Raw genomic sequence first — 19,587 nt, 5'->3', positions numbered from 1 at the left:
ATTTTCCAATTATAGGTGTGTCAGAAATTTCTTTTTATTGAGCTTTATTTAGGTACAACGTATTGGCAACATTAACATTGAGTAATGTTTGGAAAGTAGGTGGTCCCATATATATGAATATGGTATTTGAAATGGGATCGCCATTGCAGACCTAAATATATTTCCTTGATCGAAACCTACTCAAATATTTCATTGTGGTTCACTTCTGGATATAAACAACTCGTTGCTTAGGAAATCTGTTGGTTGCCTATCCTTATGTAAGTTTATTTTTATTTTACTAGTTAGTTGATTGGCAAATTAAATCAAAGTATTTAAATTTGCTGTTCCGCTTAAGTCTAAAATGGCATATTATATTAAATATCTTCTTGCTTTTAAATTTTAATGTCAACCAGGATTCTCACAATATAATTTGTTTGACATTATATAATTTGAAACGTCGGAGATATAAATAGTTAGAAAGTGGAAGATGGATTTCCTAAGTAGTTAAGGATTTCGAAATTGAACTCAATGATCTTAGAACGTTTTTAAGTTCGATTTCACGAAAAGAAGTCTATTTTTGATCGAATAAACAGAAACTAATTTAAGTAAAAAACCATTAACAAATGTTTAAACTAAATTAATTTTGTTTTTATTGAACCATTGCTAAATTTAATGAGAGAAGAAAATAAATAACTTTTGAATTATTATATGTATATTTATTTACTTTTTAAATGAAATTGTGATTTAGTAGTTTGGTGATTATATATTCAGATACTGGACAAAAGGATGCAGAATCCAAAGAATGGAGAACCTACGGACTTTTCAATCAAACTTCACGAGGTCGAAAAATAAGAGACACAAATCCAAGGGTTCTTGCTTTTTTATTTTATTCCCTACAAAGTTGTTTGTAATGTTTATATTAAGATTTTGAGGTGAAAATTTTTTTTTTTAAATATTATCAATACTGAATATTCACTTGTACATACGTCTTGTAGTCTTATCCATCCCTTTTTCGGAATTTCGTCTTCATAGTTACATGAAAAATGGTGTGTTATATTTTTTAATTATCTAATTGTGTTGTACAAGTAAATATAGAGGATTGACAATGTTCTAAACGAAGTCTCGTTTTACCTCAACAATATAAAATGGATTTTTTTCTATATTATCGTATGCAGTCTTTGCTCTGCATGTATTTAACGGTTATTATATTCTAATAATTTTTTTTTTGTGTGCAATAAAAACAAAAGATTGTTGATCTTATTAAACAGGTTTAAATGTATAAACAATTTTATATAGATACCGAGAAATGGATAAATTTCAAACTTTTAGGTGCCTGTTGAAGTCTAGCCCAACCTTAGGAATGCTGATGCATCAGTTCACTTTCTATAAAAAATAAATTTTAAAAATGCATATCTTATTTTTGTGCTAGAACTTTTTATATTTTTTACACTCAAGAAATTCAGGGCTAACTTGATATAGATTTTCATGTGTGTTTTTTATTTATGTATGTTCAACTATTTTATTTATTTTAATATGAAAATCATCATCGATTAGAATGTACTGTTTCACCAACACGTTTTTTCTTTGGCAGTAAGCTTGCGATGTGAGACCAATTCTCTCTGCATTGGAGTAGGTTAGAAACTGTAGTCGTTTGACAAATTTTATTTACATTATTTAATTATGTGCTTACAATATTTCGTGTATTCTTCGTACAATACTTCTTTGGTACTGATTTTATGAATATTTTATTTTATTTTTTTTATTTAGATAATAATTAGCATTGCTAAGGAATGATTTGATCATTATTACTACTAGGGTATACAAAAAAAAAAACATGATATTTATAAATAAAATTCTATTTACGATACGTAAATGGATATTTCTTGGGAGTACTTTTGTTTGAAATAAGCCTTTTCTTTTTTATTGAATTCTATATTTAAAACGGATGCTTTTGTTTGTTGTGTTTAATCCTTAGCTTGCACCATGCATGTTTATACAAGATATCCCTAATAAATATTTTGTTTGGACAAGACGCAAACGTACTGCAAAGACTATCGATGTCCCATGGAGCCTCCAGTGGAGGCATGACTCCAGTCACGTAGGCACCCCCCACCACCACCCCTGCTCCACCTGCTCCGCTTAGGACTTGCCGCATTCCGCCAATACTTAATATATCAATGAATCCTGTTTGATATTCTATTTATTTAATCAGCTTAGAATTTATTTAAATATATTACATATACATGTATGATTATCTCCTTATTGATCCAGGTTGAGTAGAAAGGTCAAGAACCTTCTCGCAACTGACCTAGCTAGTCCTGGGCGGGAAACTGTCATTAATATAATTTAATTTACAATTTATTTTATATGTATTTTCTGATATCTGGATCGAGTCTGGTTTTATTATCCAATTAAAACAAATTATATTGATACAGTCCCAACATTATTTATCAATTATTTTAAATGTGCAAATTTTCGGCCAACCTGGTCAATCTTTAATTTCACAGCCTGGGTTTATTGAATAAAAATTAGCATTTGCTTTTACTTTGTGTTTTATAAGTCTTTACTTACAACTACTTTAATAAAATATCACTATTTATAGAGAAATGTTTACTTAATGAAATAATCAATCCCTAAATGTTCCAGTAACTACTTCATTCACAATTTACTTTTACATATTTACTTAGTTTTCTCACTGAACTCTTATTTTCAATTGAATAAAAATAAGTAACAACTTGGTGATGAAAGAACTTACTTCTATTTTTAAGGTCAATATTATGCAGCATTTATATTTTTAATTAAAACTTCGGGCTTCAAATCTGCCTTTGGTCGACTTTAAAAGCATACAGCAGGTAAAAATTACAGAGAGAGAAGAAATATAATGTGTGGATAATTCCAAAGTTTTATTGCGTTTTTCAAATGAAAGTGTTTATTACCCTTCTTTTAATTTTCTATGTGCTTTCACAGAAGATCACTTAAAACTTGGGACTGAGGCAATGAATGCGATCGATTTAGTTAAAGCTTTCGAAATGGGTCATTATTGATTTGGTCTGTCTAGCTGTTCCTCCAACTAAAAGAAGAATGTAGAACTTTAAATATTTTGGTATTATTTTTTCCCTTTCAATATTTAAGTCTGTAATTTATTCTCTTTATTTTAACTAATTAACTTCGCCTGTGGTTTATTGTTTTTATATATTTTTTCATGTTCTAGTTATTTTGTTAAATAGGTTTACTTTCAGATTTATGTATATTTTTTGTAAGTGTTTAAAATTATTAAAAAAAAAATTAAACCTGTCAGAGTCAGGGATGCAGTACTTTGTAAGGAAGTGCTGGTACTGGACTAACAGTTGTACAAGGTGGTGATTTGGTCAGAATAAAGCTTGACCCCCAGGCTGATTCACGATTACAGTGAAACATAAAATAATTATCTCTCTCAGCTGGATTCGAACCCGTAAAAGCAGCACAGTGCCTTGCCACTTAACTACCCACTTCCATATGTTTAAAATTATTTTATTGTGGCAGATTGTGATCTTTACTTATATAACTTTTTTTAATAATTATTTATATACCTTGCTTTTGTAGTTGAATTATTTTATATTTGTTTTTATATCCGGTGTTAACAGATAGTTGATTCTTATTTATTAGGCAATATCGTTTATTGATCCCTGACACCGTTTGTTTAGAATTAGTAAGATGTGAAAGTGAATGACACATGTGTAATAAATGTTGATTAATAGCTTTTATTTATTGAGCGGAAAAATCCATTTGTTTTTATGATCTCAATTTGACCAATAAAAAAAAAAAGAGAGACAAAATGTTTTTAAAAAACTCTTATAAGAGTTGGACTCTGTAGGAATAAAAATCTGATATTTATTTTTTAAATACTTATGCAATTTGTCGTCTAAAACTTGATGATCAAGCCATTTTGTTTCTCTTGTTTTTTTAAGGGGAGGGATATCACTTTCCAAATCTCAAGATAATTCTAATAAATCTGAGTTCATATTATTACCACTGTATTATCTTTAAGGAAATTATAAATATCTTATTTAGAAAAAAAAAATAAGAATTATGGTTGAGTTGTGTAATAAATATTTGGACACTAGCCAAGATATTACGCATTCCTCTTTTAATATGTACACTATAAATTCATATTGCCTTGACATTCATAGAAGTTAAACGGGTTAGCATTCTTGTCCCAACGAGTTGGTAGGTCAGTCATGTAACTTAGCTATCACAATGTACTTTTTTATTACAGTTTAAGATTTTTTTAATTATAAAATTCTCCAGCATATTAGAGATACGTCAGTCGGTAGTCTTTTTTATAAAGTTATTATTAAATTCTTATATATCCCGAAATACGACTAGTAAAAAATTAAAAGCAACAAAGATATAATTCCGTATGGTAACTAGAGAGTCCTAGGCTTCAACGCAAACTACGAGTTATCTCGTTTTTTTTTTTTTACCCATCATATTTTTACAGCTATGATTAAATTTAAATTGACAATTAAAAAAAAAAAACTATAAGATAATTTCAAACGATAACACTACGTCCAAAAAAAAAATACAAATATCTCGTCCGGTCAACGTATTAAATTTGAATACGTCCATATTCAGATTTATCATTTTTTCTAAAACATAAATTTTCTCTTTTTTTTAGAATTTATAACATATTCGCAGATCTTAAATAATTAATTCAATTTTTCAATATTCGTTTAATTAACAAAAAGTGGTATATTCAAAAATTAAGCTATATTTACTTACTCAATGTTAATTAATAGAAAATCACGAGAGAAAAAAAACTGGTGCCAAACATCAAATGCGCCTATCAATTGACAAGATGATTAACTCTATAAAATCACTCTTAGTGTATTCTCAATATTGATACTAAGACAATTTAGAAAATAATTAAATTTAGAATGTAAATTTTAGTAAACTGTTATATAATTGTACAAAGTAATTTTCTGAAGACTGTTGAAATAGGAGTTAGTTGTTCTATCTACTAAAATGCTCAGTTTGTAAAGCACAAATTTTTATTATTTATTATTTATGCTTATAAATTCTTTATTTATTTTTTTTTTTACTGGGAGAGTTTCTTTGGTGAATTATTTGTAGATTCACGAAAAAAGAAACCGGGACTATTTAATTAACTTTTTCCTAATTCGTAAAATTAAATAAGAAACGGTATGTATAACAAAAAAATTATATTTATTTCCTTGTTATATTATGTTTATTTCTGCTAAATCTCAAGCATAATACCAGATTCTAAGGATAAAATTAAAATAGAAGACTTTAACAAAATCTTACTTAATTAATTTGATGCTACTTATTTGTTTCTTCGAAAGTAACACATCACATTACGTACAGAAAAGTAGTTAATGTTGACGTAACAATATGTTGAATCACTCATTGAGTTGAATATTACGAAACGTGAGACTCAAACTGTGGTTTGTGATACTGTTGTTGATCAGGCTCATTCTGATAGCGTGGCGTCTATATCTTTTGTGGTCATCGTGGTTATCTCCGGATCCGTTAGGCGATGCTGTTGCCATGTGCCATGGTTCATGATATTGGCGCATATTTCTTACAATATCATCTCTTGGTTCCCATGTATTATAATAAGGGGTACTAATCTCCCCTAGAACTCATTTAATAATAATAAAATATATATATCCAAAATAGAAGTTATAGGTCCTTTTTTTCTTTGAACAATCTCTGTAATTCTCATAAACTTAGTCACAGCAAAAAATTCATCATCTTTAAAAAAATGCATAGAAATCCATCTTGCAACCGCATATCTATTTGTTTCAACACCTAACTAAATATCATCGGCTGTTTATAATCGGTATACTTAAGTTTTTAGCTAATTACTTTACTATCAGCCTCCTATCGTTAGACATTAGTCGAGTATTTTATGTTGTCTTTTGTACTTAAAGAATTCATTGCATCCGTAATTGATTTATATTTATAAAAAAAAATAGTTATTGACTTCTGACGATATAATTTTTTATTATTATTACATTTTTTTTATTACATAAAGAACTATAAAACTGTAAAAACAAACATTGTTCTTCCAAGCCTAAGATTTTAAGGTTAAAATAAAAGATCCCAAAAAAACTGGATGTCAGGTATGAACCTTTACTGCCAGGATGTGATGTCAAAACCTTACCAGTCATTCCAAATCATTTGAAAACAAATGTTGAATCATAAATTAAAACTATGAAATTTCAATTTCAAATTTGTCTCTATTGCTCCGTCACTTTTGGCTGTCACGTTATGAAGATGTCTAAGATTGAACATACGTGAAAACAAATTTATCCACAACGTTACTAGATTGTCTAGTTACAAGAACGGTTCGAATTCTTATAGAATTATAATTGTAAAAGTTAAGTTTAGTAAAAAGTTGTATAATTTTTTGGTCACTTGGAGGTCAGCAAATAAGTGTAATCTCAGTAATCCAAACTGGGGTTAAAAAAAAAAAAGTTACCTTTTTGGGAAAACTCAGGAGGCAATAAAATTTTTGTTTTCAATCAAAAGTGCATATGTGTTAAGGACATTTTTAACTTCCCGACCAATAGGCAAGTTATAATCACTGTAAAAATCGAAATTTTGAAATTTTTACTGTTTCGATATCGGATAATCTAATTCATATGGAAGTGTTAGTAATATATTTTGTTGGAACTAGAAATAGTTTATATATAGCTATTGTATAAATTATTATATTATGTAAAACCAATTTAATTAATAGTAGAAATATGTATAATACAAATTTTGTTGGGGAACTCATTTTTTTTTTTTTATCACGTTTTAAATAAATACATGCAAAGAGTGTTTTTAATTTTTATTTATACTTTTTCACTTATAAATGAACAATGTTATAGTTGTAACAAATTAATTCATCATTTAGCATTACTGGGCATGTTAAAGAAAACTTTTTTTTTTTTAATTTTTAAAACTTCTCAAATTTCCAATTAAAAAAATATTAAAATAAATAAAAATATTTATGTACATTCATATTTTTGATTTTTTACACCATTTTCCATATAATTTCTTTAATCCGAAATTATCCTCAATATACAATTAAAATAATACATATCCAACTAGAAACTGCAATGATAAAAATAATGCAGTCTAAACTAAATCGTGATTCAAAATATATATGAAAGCCAAATAAAATACATCCATATGCCCAATTAAAAATAACTGAAGTATAAAAGTAAATAAAAGAACTTAAAATAATCAATTAATTCATGTGAAACACTTTTGCATGTATACACGCATACAAATATAATTATATACTCGTATATATCGCATTTAGCCAATTATACTCAAGTCGTTTTATAAAAACTAGTCCACACAAAACCGCGAAGGGAATTAATACCCCTTTATTAACCAGTTAAATATAATACCTGTGGGTTCTGCCCATCTTTTTAGATATTTAACCATATATATATATATATATATATATATACTGTATAATATAATATATATACTGCTAATTACTTTGGTGTTACATAATAGCTGTGAAGGCCTGGATCGCTTTCATATCCCGAGTCGCCTTGGCCGTGGACTCTTGACCCTAATAGTTGTGCATCTGTCAGTGTCATTGTCGCCTGATCACATGTTTGACTTTGTATTGTTTATAAACATAGTCATAAATGTAATTATTATTGTATATATATATATATATATATCCCATAACCGATGCATTAACTGACTTATTTAAACGGTATTATATAACTATTCTTTTGAAATTAGCACGCTGAACGGTTCATAAATATTTAATTGTAAGAACAAACATGAATAATATATAATGAATGGAGAATGCATTTTTTTGTTTTCTCTTTGCCTTTTGGGCCCTGTATGACTTGCAACTTCCCTGCAGTGCACTTGTTTACATGTCTAGCTGCATTTACGTAATTTGACACAAATTGCATAATATATAGTCAGTGGCTCTTAATTTTATCTAGGATAAATTTTTTTTTTTGCCAATGCACTCTAACCAACATGGGTTCGATTTTATAGCTAAATTAGGTTGCATGTTAGACAAAATATTGTTGATTGATATAAATAACTCATAAATTTTATTAGATTAATAATATCTAATTGTCAAATACATTCTTAACCAACACTTGAATATATAAACAAAAAATTAGTTTATCTAATATGAAATAATCAAAATTTTCTGTTAGTGTGTATCCTTTTTCAAAATGACCTTCGATTCCATTGACGACCAGAAATTATATAATCTATAGACGTTGGAATATTAAATATTCATTTAATGTTAATTGTTTTCTAATCGGTAAATTTTGTTCTGAGAAATTTTGAGAAAGATTTTACTTTAAAAAATGTACAAAAATACAAAGATTTATTTATGTTTGTGGAATACATATGGTCATGCCGTTTGTAATTGATAAATAAATATAAAGACGGTATTAAATTAAATTTAATCTGATGAAGTATAGTTCTGTTGTATAAAAAGATGTTTATATTCTATAAGCAGCAAGATATACCTTTTGTTCATTCTGTTAGACATTGTCAACAATAAGAGTTTGGTAAAATTTGTTTTTCGATTTCGGTCATTAATTATTCTTTTAAGGAAAAGTTTTGGTATGGAAACTATTAAGTGTGTTAAAATACGACTTATTAGAAGGTTAAGGAGTTAATTTTTTATTTATTGTATTTCTTTAAAATTGTATTATTATATTTCACTATTAAATGTACTTTTGTTGTAAAAAAGTTCATTTAAAAAGCTATATTAATTCCATTTTATTTATTCCAATGTTTATTGAATTTTCTAAAAAAAAAAATGAGGTGGTCTTTTTTTATTGATATTTACAACTGTATTTACATAAAAATACATCTGGTAAATTTTGTGTAAGATCATAACGATATGATACAGGCGCGTAGAGAAACGACCCACTGGTAGCATTCTAATAATATTACTACATTACAGGGTCTCGAGGCCAGTCTCTTTTCAGGCGCCTCGAAGGATTGTCAGGCAGCAAGGTCAGAAACTAGTGGGTTTGTGTAGTCAGGAAGAGCAAAATGGAAGGATTGATTTCTGATTCGGGTTAGATTGGTTGCATATGGAATATTAACGATGATTTTATTTTTAACAAATTTAAGGAGCATTGACGATTTTATGAATGATTTTGGATTGTAAGGATAGGATAGGAAAGGCATTCGAAGGTTTAGTGGAGCACCAAAGTTCAACTTCGTACGCCAGTCATGTAGATCAGTCTTTAGTAATGAGGTAGTCTTAAAATTCTGAATATTAGTTTATACTTACATTGTAGAAGAACTAAAAATTATTTCGATTAAGAACGTACTAGAAATAATACTTCCTGAGTGTTGAAGGAGAATCTTTAATGCAAAACATAATTAAAACAAAAAATAAAGTTGACATTTTAGTTGAATACTTTTGAATTTAAGAATTATTTGAATATTATGAATTCGAAGAATTACTCTCACTTTTAATTAAAGATGTGAAACGTTGTTGAAAGAAAAAAAGAAAAAGAAACCTAACGTTTTAGAAATATTTATATAAAAAACTGTATATAACTGTTTTTTATATATATATATATATATATATATATATATATATATATATTAACTGTGAGACTCGTAGAGATAAAAAAGAGCTCTGGTTGAAGTCCGCTTTGGCCTACGTGCAGAGGCGATGGCGTTGGATGGCCACTGCAAACTCAGGTATTTCGATCACTCAGTCTTCACAAAGGGCTGTCTGTGTTTTCTCTTATCTTCTTTATTCAATGATTTTCTTCGCTTGATGTATATTTTTTATCTATAGTCGTTTAATTGTTTATCGTTTTATTTTTTTTCATCTATGTTCTTGATTATTTAATTTGGAATGTGTGAAAGAAACTGTATGTAGAGTTATTAGAGAGGAATTGGAATGTTTCATTATCAAGTAAATAATGCGTTATTCATAGTTATATCAAATTAAGCTAGACTTTTTTTTTTTTTTTTTTTATGAATGAACCTGCTTTTGAAGGAAAATTCAAACAAAACCCTGTTAATAGCATTATGATATCAAGAATAGAGAAAACTAAAGCATGCTTCAGCATTTTTAGCTACTAGTAGAGTATACGCTCAAAGCATTCCCAAATATACGTTTTTGTTTGAACAAGCATTAGATAAATATTTCTTCATAGAAGCTTCCACGGCGTTTCTTCTAAACCTAACTGAACACTCTCAAACATGCTTAGTCGAGCCGTTTATCCAGTCAGGACTTTGACTTAGTTGTACATTAATTATGAATCATACCTGGGCTACTTTCCTTAAAAGGCCCAAGACAAGATCATCTTTTACTGCTGCTATAAAATAGAATAAATATTTTATTAAACTATCTTAATAATAATAAAGGCTTAGAGAACCCCAAGTTTCAACGCTGTTACCATCTAATCGTTATTTACATACTTCTGTCCTATGACGCTCGTCTTGATGTGATACTCTCACCTACGCTTCGTTCGAACCCTCAGACGTTTATCTACCGATTCAGTATTTATAAGTCCATTCGTTACTAAGCCCTTACACACCCATCTTATATCTGAATTATGTTTAACGAAGGCAAATTCCACAATTCGGCGTTTTGTAGTCTTCTAAATCCTCCGGCTACTCATTCTTTTTCGGTCCTAATATTTTATTCAATATTTCCAAAAACCTTAAGGCGCTGTTCTTTCCTTAGTAGAAGAAGCCACTTATCGCATACTTAAAGAACAGTAGAAAGTATAATAAATAGTTTTGTAAATTCGTATATAAAGTTTGCTAATTGTACCTAAAGCCCGCTCTTCTCTCCTCCAAAAAATCTCTTAATAATATACAAGAAAATTAGCTGAATAATTTAATAATACTATATTAATACAATCAATAAAATTTACGTAGATTTCCACTCTAAAATTTTCAACCAGGCTATTTTAGAAAATTGCATGTTTGGTCAAGACTATCATGGCATCTGTCCATCATGGGCCTGTTCTCTACTCTGAATTCTAGAGAAGGGAAATTATTGTTTAGTTAATAATCCCTCAATTGAAATATTAAAATGGATAATATGATGGTCAATTGAAGGTAAATTATAGAATGAATAAAGTAATGAATGGGTTCGGCTTGTTCTTAATTGTTAAAAAAAATAAATTATGATATTATAAATGCTTATATTTTTAAAACATTGTTTATTGGACTTTTTTTCTATTTCTTATTTTCTTCATAAATAAAATATTTGTCCATTGGATGGTCATTGAATTTCAATTTTATGACTTAAGCTAATATCTCTATTTAAACAAAACTAATTGGAGTACTTTCATGTTTCTGAAAAGTTTTAATCCATTTGAGGATTAAAGTAGAACAGCTGTAACAATTTGAGCTATTGTAAATAAAGCGACTAATTAGGATGTAATTGGTTATCAGAGACATTTTTACAGTACTAAATAATAATGAGACTGTAAATAAATACTTCAATTGTAATAAATACAAAAAGATTCAAATTATCTCTTATCGTTAGGCACATTGTTAAAGATAAGGTGATACTCGAAGGTAAATAAATAACAAAAATAGTTTTTTCACCTCTGCTTCACGATAAACATCGATAATACATCAATCATTTTTATCTTAATATAGCACATTTTTTTACTAAGATATTCTTCTTCATTATAGAATTATATGAGTATAATTTTTAAATATATATATGTAACGAATTGGTAATAGATAGTATAAATTTACAGATACCTTGTGCGTCTTCATTACATTCTTATGATTTCAGTGAGTAATTGTTTTTTAGCCAGTTCCTGGTTGGAGTGCTCTCATAACTTATCCGTTATTATGTTTACAAAATTTATTAGATTTTTATAATTAGCTTTTTTGATTTAGATTGAATTTTAGTTTTATGTTTTTTTATTTCCTAGAAGTCTCATTTTCATAAAATAAGTTTAGGTGAGACAAAATTTTTTTTCAAAAACGTATAAAACAAGGGTTTAGAAAAATAAGTCATTCTGTCGATTGATTTTTTTTTTTTTTTTTTTCGAAACATTCCTACAGTTTCGGGTAGGATTGTTTTTTCCGCGGTAGTTTTGCATAGTGTAGATGGGTTTGTTGGGTTGTTTTTTTCTTCTAAATCAAATGATTTACTGCAACCATATCTATTTAGTCGAAAGAAGATAGTCCAGGTAGAGGTCATAAAAAGGTTACTCAAAAATGTTGAAAAACTATTTATTATACACCTACGTTTCGTCCCCCTTTGGAGGGCTAAATGAAAAAAAAATAGGATCATTCTGATTTATTTAAGCACTTTATACATTTTATAATTTCCTGATAAATACATGATTTATATCACACCAAGAACTTGCTATAATGATTCATGATATCTTACTAAGGACGTTATTAAGACAATGTGATATAAATCAGTCCCAGTTCCTTCGTCAGAAGTGTAATCGATTCCTCAATGACCAGAATCTGATTAATTATACAGTGTTGCCAACCCAAGGATATGGCCAGTGTCCTAATAACTGTTCGTTGGGTTCCTGCTACCGTGCGGAAATCCTATTGACCAACCGCCGGTCCATTGCCTGTGGCACTCCTTCGTCCAGCTTTATGGAGCAACATTCTGAATTCATAATTATATTTCCTAAATAGTGAGACAATATTTCAAACCCTGAAACCTACTTTGAAATATTGTTTATGTATAGTTCGATTCTCGGAACATACATTTATTTTTCACGTATCTGGAGTTAATATAGCCTCGTAGTGCTGAATAGGTTATCTATTTTATAAGATAATTACTGGGTCTAGCTATGAACCTTGTGCAACTGTCTTCATTGCGTTTGGGTAGAGCTGATTTCTTTAGAGAAGGTTATTTCTCATCTAACAAGCGCACGCGCACTAAATGGGTCTTTTTTAACTTATCAATACATCACAACGACATACCAATAACAATTAATAGTTGATAGTCATTTAGCTAATAAAGCATCGAAGATGAACCGATTTAAATCAAGGTCACAGCACGATACCTTCCTGCAGATCATCACACCGACCGATCTTTCTCTTCCGCTTTTAGAGTTTTGGTTCTCCAGGAAGCTTTCGACCATCGCGGACCGGACTCGACCATGACGATCAGCCCCTTCTTCTCTTCCGCTAGTGATATCCCGAAATCCCACGGTGAATGGTTCAGAAGCCGGATAGAAGGCCGACGCCCGAAGCTCCCCGTTTCCTGGACACCACACCCTCGTTCGAATGAACCGGTGAACAGGAAGTGGAAAACGACAATTCTTGATAGTTATCGAGAATGGATGTAGTGAGGTCAGTCCTGTGTGGGTTCCTCGCACATTCTTGCGTGTCGTTGATGATATGGTTGGCCTATCTATTAATTACTCTGTCCAATCAAGCAACGACATTGAGGGGTCTAAAACAGTCCTGGTCAGCAATGCCATTTCACATGGTCAGTCGGAATGAAAGTCAAACCAAACAAAGGCGATCAGTTTTGGGGTAATGCTGGTGGTTTAGCGGGGACCTTTTGAAATATGATCTCTCAAAATTTGAAGGGGGAGCGGAGGCCGCAAGTGAACGCACTTAATTCTTCATCTATCGCTACTATTATAAATTATTTTTTATTTAACTTATCTTTATTATTTCAAATCCTTGGATATTTTAAGTTTAAAAACTAATTCAGAAGTTTCTTATCTGAAGTTAATACACCCATTTGTGGAAAGTAAGTTTTTTTTTTTACCGATTCAAATTCAGTTCCAAAAACTAATTCAGTTTATTTCAAAATTTAAATGTTATCCTGTCAAATAGGTGTTACAAATCAACATTTTAAACAAAATTTAAAATTTCCCCTTTCAAATAGCCGTTACAAACCGAAATTAAAAAAAAAAAAACTTAACTTATCTGCTTGAAATATCCCATAATAATTTTTGTTCAATTAAAGAGGGCATATTGACATTTAATTTAAAACTCCTCGCGTGTAAGCAAAACTATAAATTCAAATTAAATAATAAATAATATTTCATGATTTTATTTTAAAATATTGAATTAAAATTGATTGCAATATGCACACATTTAATAAGCTTCTCATGATAATCCGACAATGGATCTTAGATATTGCCAAAATTATCAACGCTATTGGAAAGGTTTTGTAGCTGGGAAATCATTTAATAATTAAATTTGGCCAATGTGAGATAATCTCGGTCGGTTCCAAATATCAAGTGCTCCAATATCTTTGGGATTCCCACATTCTCAAACGTCTGGGTTCGAGTCGTAGTTGTTATGCAGAGATATTGCTAAGTGAGTAAACACTCTCGGTGGATGAGGTTGTTTGGAACGAATAAGCAATTCTTCGTAAACAAACAGGGTCTTCATATTCGATTGGCAGATCCGGGAAATTCCGATATTTCAAGTAACGTACAAATAAACAACCAGCATATAATAAATATCAAAATAAAATTATGAAAATAATTAAATAATTGCGGTCAATCGAGTGAATTTTTTATATTAGAATTCTTACGAGGTTTTACTATAAATTCATATTGGGGATTATGCTATCAATAATTAACGTATCTGATTTCTAGAAGCAAAAGTCTTTTTTTAATAAAAACTCTTTAGATAAGCTTGGACCTATACAGTTATACATATACTTAATATAATAAAAAAAAATACAAATACAACTACTACTTAATAAAATAAATAACTAACTAATATTCTTAAAAAAGTAAATAATACAGAGTTCACATCAGAATGTCTTTAAATTAAATTTGAGTCCAGAAATTAAGCCTTGATTTTAGAAAAACATATTAGGTATTGAATGAAAAAATAGATTTGTTTTTTTCTGAGAGGTCTAGTTTAATTACGGTTTAAAATTTAAAATGTATACATTTAAAAAAACACACAATGCAATTTGATACAATTTATTGATGAACTGTCATTTTTTTTTTCAAAAAGTAATAATTTTCAAACGTAACACACTTTCTTAACATGTAATAGAATTTTTTAGAAGATAAAAATATTTCTTTCCCATAAAAAGATATTTTACTTATTTGAAATATTGATAAATTATCTTTTTTTTTTAATCAAAAAGTTTTAATATTCACTTGGAAATTATATGCGATTAGCTTCCAATTAATAAAATAAATTAAATGGAAGGGGTTTAAAACAGGATTAAAAGCGGGAAATCTTTTCTATTTTTGATTTGAAGAATCTGTAAGCTTTATCGTTTTTATAAATAATTACACATCTCATTGATATGTTATCATGTTGAATTTAAGTGTTAGAAATATATATTCGAATTATATAAATTATTTTTTAGACATCGCATACACTTTTTTTAGCATTATCTTTTTTTTTCCAAACGGTAAATTGTCAGATAAGGAAATGAAATATTACAGAACAATCTAGACCAATGCTTCGCTAATCATTCTGAAGCATTTTAAAATTGCTAATTCTTTCCGTCAGCTATTTCCACACAATAGCCAAGCTAATAAAAACAAACCTCAAATGACTCGCTTGAGTAATAATCCCCACAATTATTGTACACATTTATTCTTCAAACTGTTATATAAAACAATATCAGACAAATTATTACATGTATAGTACAGAGTGAAAAATCATTTCTCCATTTTTCATTTCTTTGAATTGAAAAGAATTTGAATGGAATAGAATTGCTTAGTGACTAAGGCGTTGTGTTACTATCTTCCAAGTCTGGGTTCGAATCCAGCTGTGCCAGATTATTATTTACTGTGTTACTTTAGCCGTGAGTCTACTTTGTGGATTAGGAATCCCTCCTGGGGCTCGACCAAGCTCTATAATGTAGGTACCTTTAATTGGGGCAAAAACTTGGTGGTTGAGCGTGGTCATGAATAAATCAGCTCCTTGCACAACCGTTGTTCAAGAAGCAATACTTCTTTACAAAATGCTAAACTCCTGACCCTTTCATAGGTTGTCATGTTACAGGTTGGAAAGCATGTAAATTCTTTACACAGTGCTTTTTTCCCCCTATATATTAACATTGTTACGTACCTTGCTTTTGTGTGTTTATATTTTTTGTTTTGTGACGTTTTCGTATAGTAGGTCTAAAATGAGTTTGCCTGTAGAGGAGGGAGCTCGCGCAGCCCCATATCTTGCTCATTTTCCTCTCCTCACCATAACAAACCCCTCCTACCGGTAAGAAAGTATACAACAAAACGTTGTTCTTGTTTTACTAAAAAATGTTCGCCACTACGCTCTTTCCTCTCCTTAACTCACTGTCAAACTTATCTCAAAAGTACAATACAATTCTATTTGCGTTAGTCTACAAATTAGCATATTTCAGGTAAATAAAATTCTTCATGAAGTGAAATTTCTTTTACGATTTTTATAATTCCTGAACGATTCAAAACATATTCAATGTTGACTTCTGAAAAATCGTCGCACCATAAACATTTTTCGAGCCTAAAAAAATTGTATAAATCATATATTAATGCAATGGATATGATATCAAAGAAAAATAAATAAGACATCTTGTTTTCGGGAAGCTAGCAATAGCAATTGTTGAGATTGATTTTAAATTAAGTGGTTGTATTTTTTTTTATTCTTTTTTTTTTTTTAATTTACCTTTAGTGATCAACACTTGTTCTCCTATCTACAAGGATTGATAAGTTCGATTGTAAATATTATTTTACAATACTTGTAAATAAATATTGTTTTATTTCGAAGGTAAACATTTATAATTTTTAAAAATATGTATGTGAAATATTTATAAGGATGATGAGATTATCAATTAATACTATTATTGATACTATAATGATTAATACTAAAATGTGAATTATTGATACTTAACCAGCCAAAATAAATAGTTTACTAATAAAAATAATGTTTATTTCTGGACTTCATTCATCTCCATATCATAATTGCAAAATCAAATGGAGTATATGCAAACTTTGCTCTCTTGAGTTTTGTTGGATTGTTACGTGATTTTCGGTTTTCTTTACAATGCCAAAAATACATTTACAATTAGTCGGCACTTGAGATTTAAATTATTAAAAAGTTTTGAAACGGTGTCAATTATTAAAAACGTTTTAAAGGGGTTATTTTCTCAGTCCACCGGTGTTCCTCAAGGTATTGAGGTCCTGGGTCCCATTCTCTATACGGTTTCTGCAGCTGATGTCCCAACCTACACTAACACAGTGTAAACAACCTATGCGGATGACAAATGTGTACTGTCTGTAAACAATGACCATACTGCTACATTTTTTTTCTCCTTTTATTTACTATCAGAAGTTTGTCATCTTATCTTTTATGATATGACATATAGTTTTATTTTATTTCTTCTATTTTTATTTTATATACATTGTTAATTATTGTAGTTCATTTTTATCTTTTCGAATTCACTGTTTTATTATATTTTATGACGTTTTATAATTTCATTTTTATTTTGTAATTTACTCTAAGGCTTTAAAGCCTAATTCTAACACCTGTATATTATTCTAAAGGGATCAATTACAGAATAAATAAAGATTATTATTATTATTAAATGAATTAAAAGGAAGGACTTTTTACAAAACTACCTAATATTGATAATAGTTTTGATATTGTTAGGCTGAAATAATTAAAATAAATTTAAATTCAAATTATTTACTACTCGCATCACCATATTGTAATATTTTATTTTAATTACGAATATATTTAATTGTCGAACTGCTGGAAATATTCTGTTTATTTTTTAGAAAACCATTAAGTTAAGTCCCTATAGAAGTCTGTTTGGCCCCGACGATACTAGATCCCGCAATACCGAAATGCTTTGATGGGACGATCTCCAGTTTGGGGTTTGGGGTTGGGTACTTAGTTCATTTAATCAACTTTACTATTTATTTGAACTATATGCTATATTAGTATAGCACATAGTACAGTGATAACTAGTATATAGTTAGTTATATAATAGCGTGGAATGTAAGAAAGCTAATTAATTAATAAATATAATTTTTTTAAAAATAATTACGTTTTTTTTTAATGAGTTTTACGCTTCAATTATTTATAATTCAATTAGTTGTTCAGTTTTTTGTTGGGTCTTTAGTACATTTAATCAAATTCATCTGCCCTTTATTTGAACTATATGCTATATTAGTATAGCACATAGTACAGTGATAACTAGTATATAGTTAGCTATATATGTAAGAATGTAAGAAAAGCTTATTAATTAATAAATATAATTGTTTCAAAATAATTAGAATTTTTTGTAATGAGTTTTACGCTTCGATTAGTTTCGGTTTTATGTAGGGTCCTTAGTACATTTAATCAAGTTTATCTGCCCTTTATTTGAACTACATGCTATATTATTATAGTATACAGTACAATGATAACTAGCATATAGTTAGCTATATATGTAAGAAAAGCTTATTAATTAATAAATATAATTGCTTCAAAATATTTAAGAATTTTTTAATGAGTTTTACGCTTCAATTAATTATAATTCAATTAGTGTCGGTTTTTTATTGGATCCTTAGTACATTTAGTCAACTTCATCTACTCATTATTTGAACTCTATTCTATATCAGTACAGTATATAGTACAGTGATAACTAGTATATAGTTAGCTATGTACTTGCGTGGAATGTAAGAAAAGCTAATTAATTAATAAATATATATTTTTAAATATGTAGGAATTTTTTTTAATTAGTTTTACGCTTCAATTATTTATAATTCATTAGTTTCGGTTTTTTATTGGATCCTTAGTACAATTACTCAACTTCATCTACACCTTATTTGAACTATATACTATATCAGTACAGTGATAACTAGTATATAGTTAGCTATGTACTTGCGTGGAATGTAAGGAAAGCTAATTAATTAATAAATATATTTTTTTAAATATGTAGGAATTTTTTTAATTAGTTTTACGCTTCAATTATTTATAATTTAATTAGTTTCAGTTTTTTTTCTGGCAACTAATCTATTAACTATTTATCATTGATAGTGATTACGAATTAATTGTCAGATTTACGTTCGCGAGTTTCTACTAATGTTGGATTGAGAGTTTGTAATTAAAGCTTTTGGCAGTAAATCTCTATTTTTTATTGAGGTAGCCCCTTTGCAATTCATAATAGCAAATGATATTATGATAATAGCGAATATATAGTTGATAAAAGTATTAGACAACGCAAATAATGATTTTTTGACGTAATATCTCAATAACAATTTAATGTATGATTCGAAAATATTTTTTTACTATTAATTACTATTATTTTGTGTTGATAATTGCTTATTTGTTTATTTACTTATCAACCGTAGACTTCATTATCACTGTTAAGTTATGAAAGTATTTTACAACACTCATAATTTAAATAGCCTTATTATCTATCTAAAAAAAATCTAATTTTTTTTTTTTTTTCCAGATTTTGCAGTTCTGACAACTAAATTCTTGCACATACTCACCGAAGGTTCTCACCATATCAGCCAAGTCAATATTGGTCTCGAAGAAGCATGGGCTCTTACATACGACCCTATCTACTCCTTCCATTACTTTGCAGCTGATGGACACACAAATGCTTCTATTTTTAGAGTACAGGTGTCCAGGGAGGGAAAAATGGGCGATATCGAACCTCTAGTCAGAAGTATATAATAATATTAAATA

General features: G+C 28.8%; 1 protein-coding gene across 1 annotated transcript in view; it reads left to right on the top strand.

The window, feature by feature from the left end:
* The window catches only part of cue (Protein cueball), a gene marked incomplete in the record, with an annotated part of 83,319 nt that overhangs the window by 52,639 nt on the left and 11,093 nt on the right, over positions 1-19,587 (top strand). The window contains 1 exon segment of the mRNA XM_067050741.1: positions 19,349-19,567. Within this exon segment, the coding sequence (XP_066906842.1) occupies positions 19,349-19,567 (219 nt within the window).

This window comes from Halyomorpha halys, unplaced genomic scaffold (genome assembly GCF_000696795.3).
Source record: "Halyomorpha halys isolate HHAL.00 unplaced genomic scaffold, Hhal_1.1 Scaffold761.1, whole genome shotgun sequence".
Lineage (NCBI taxonomy): Eukaryota > Metazoa > Arthropoda > Insecta > Hemiptera > Pentatomidae > Halyomorpha > Halyomorpha halys.
The sequence above is the reverse complement of the archived record's forward strand: the minus strand, read 5'-3'. Positions and strand labels throughout refer to the sequence as shown.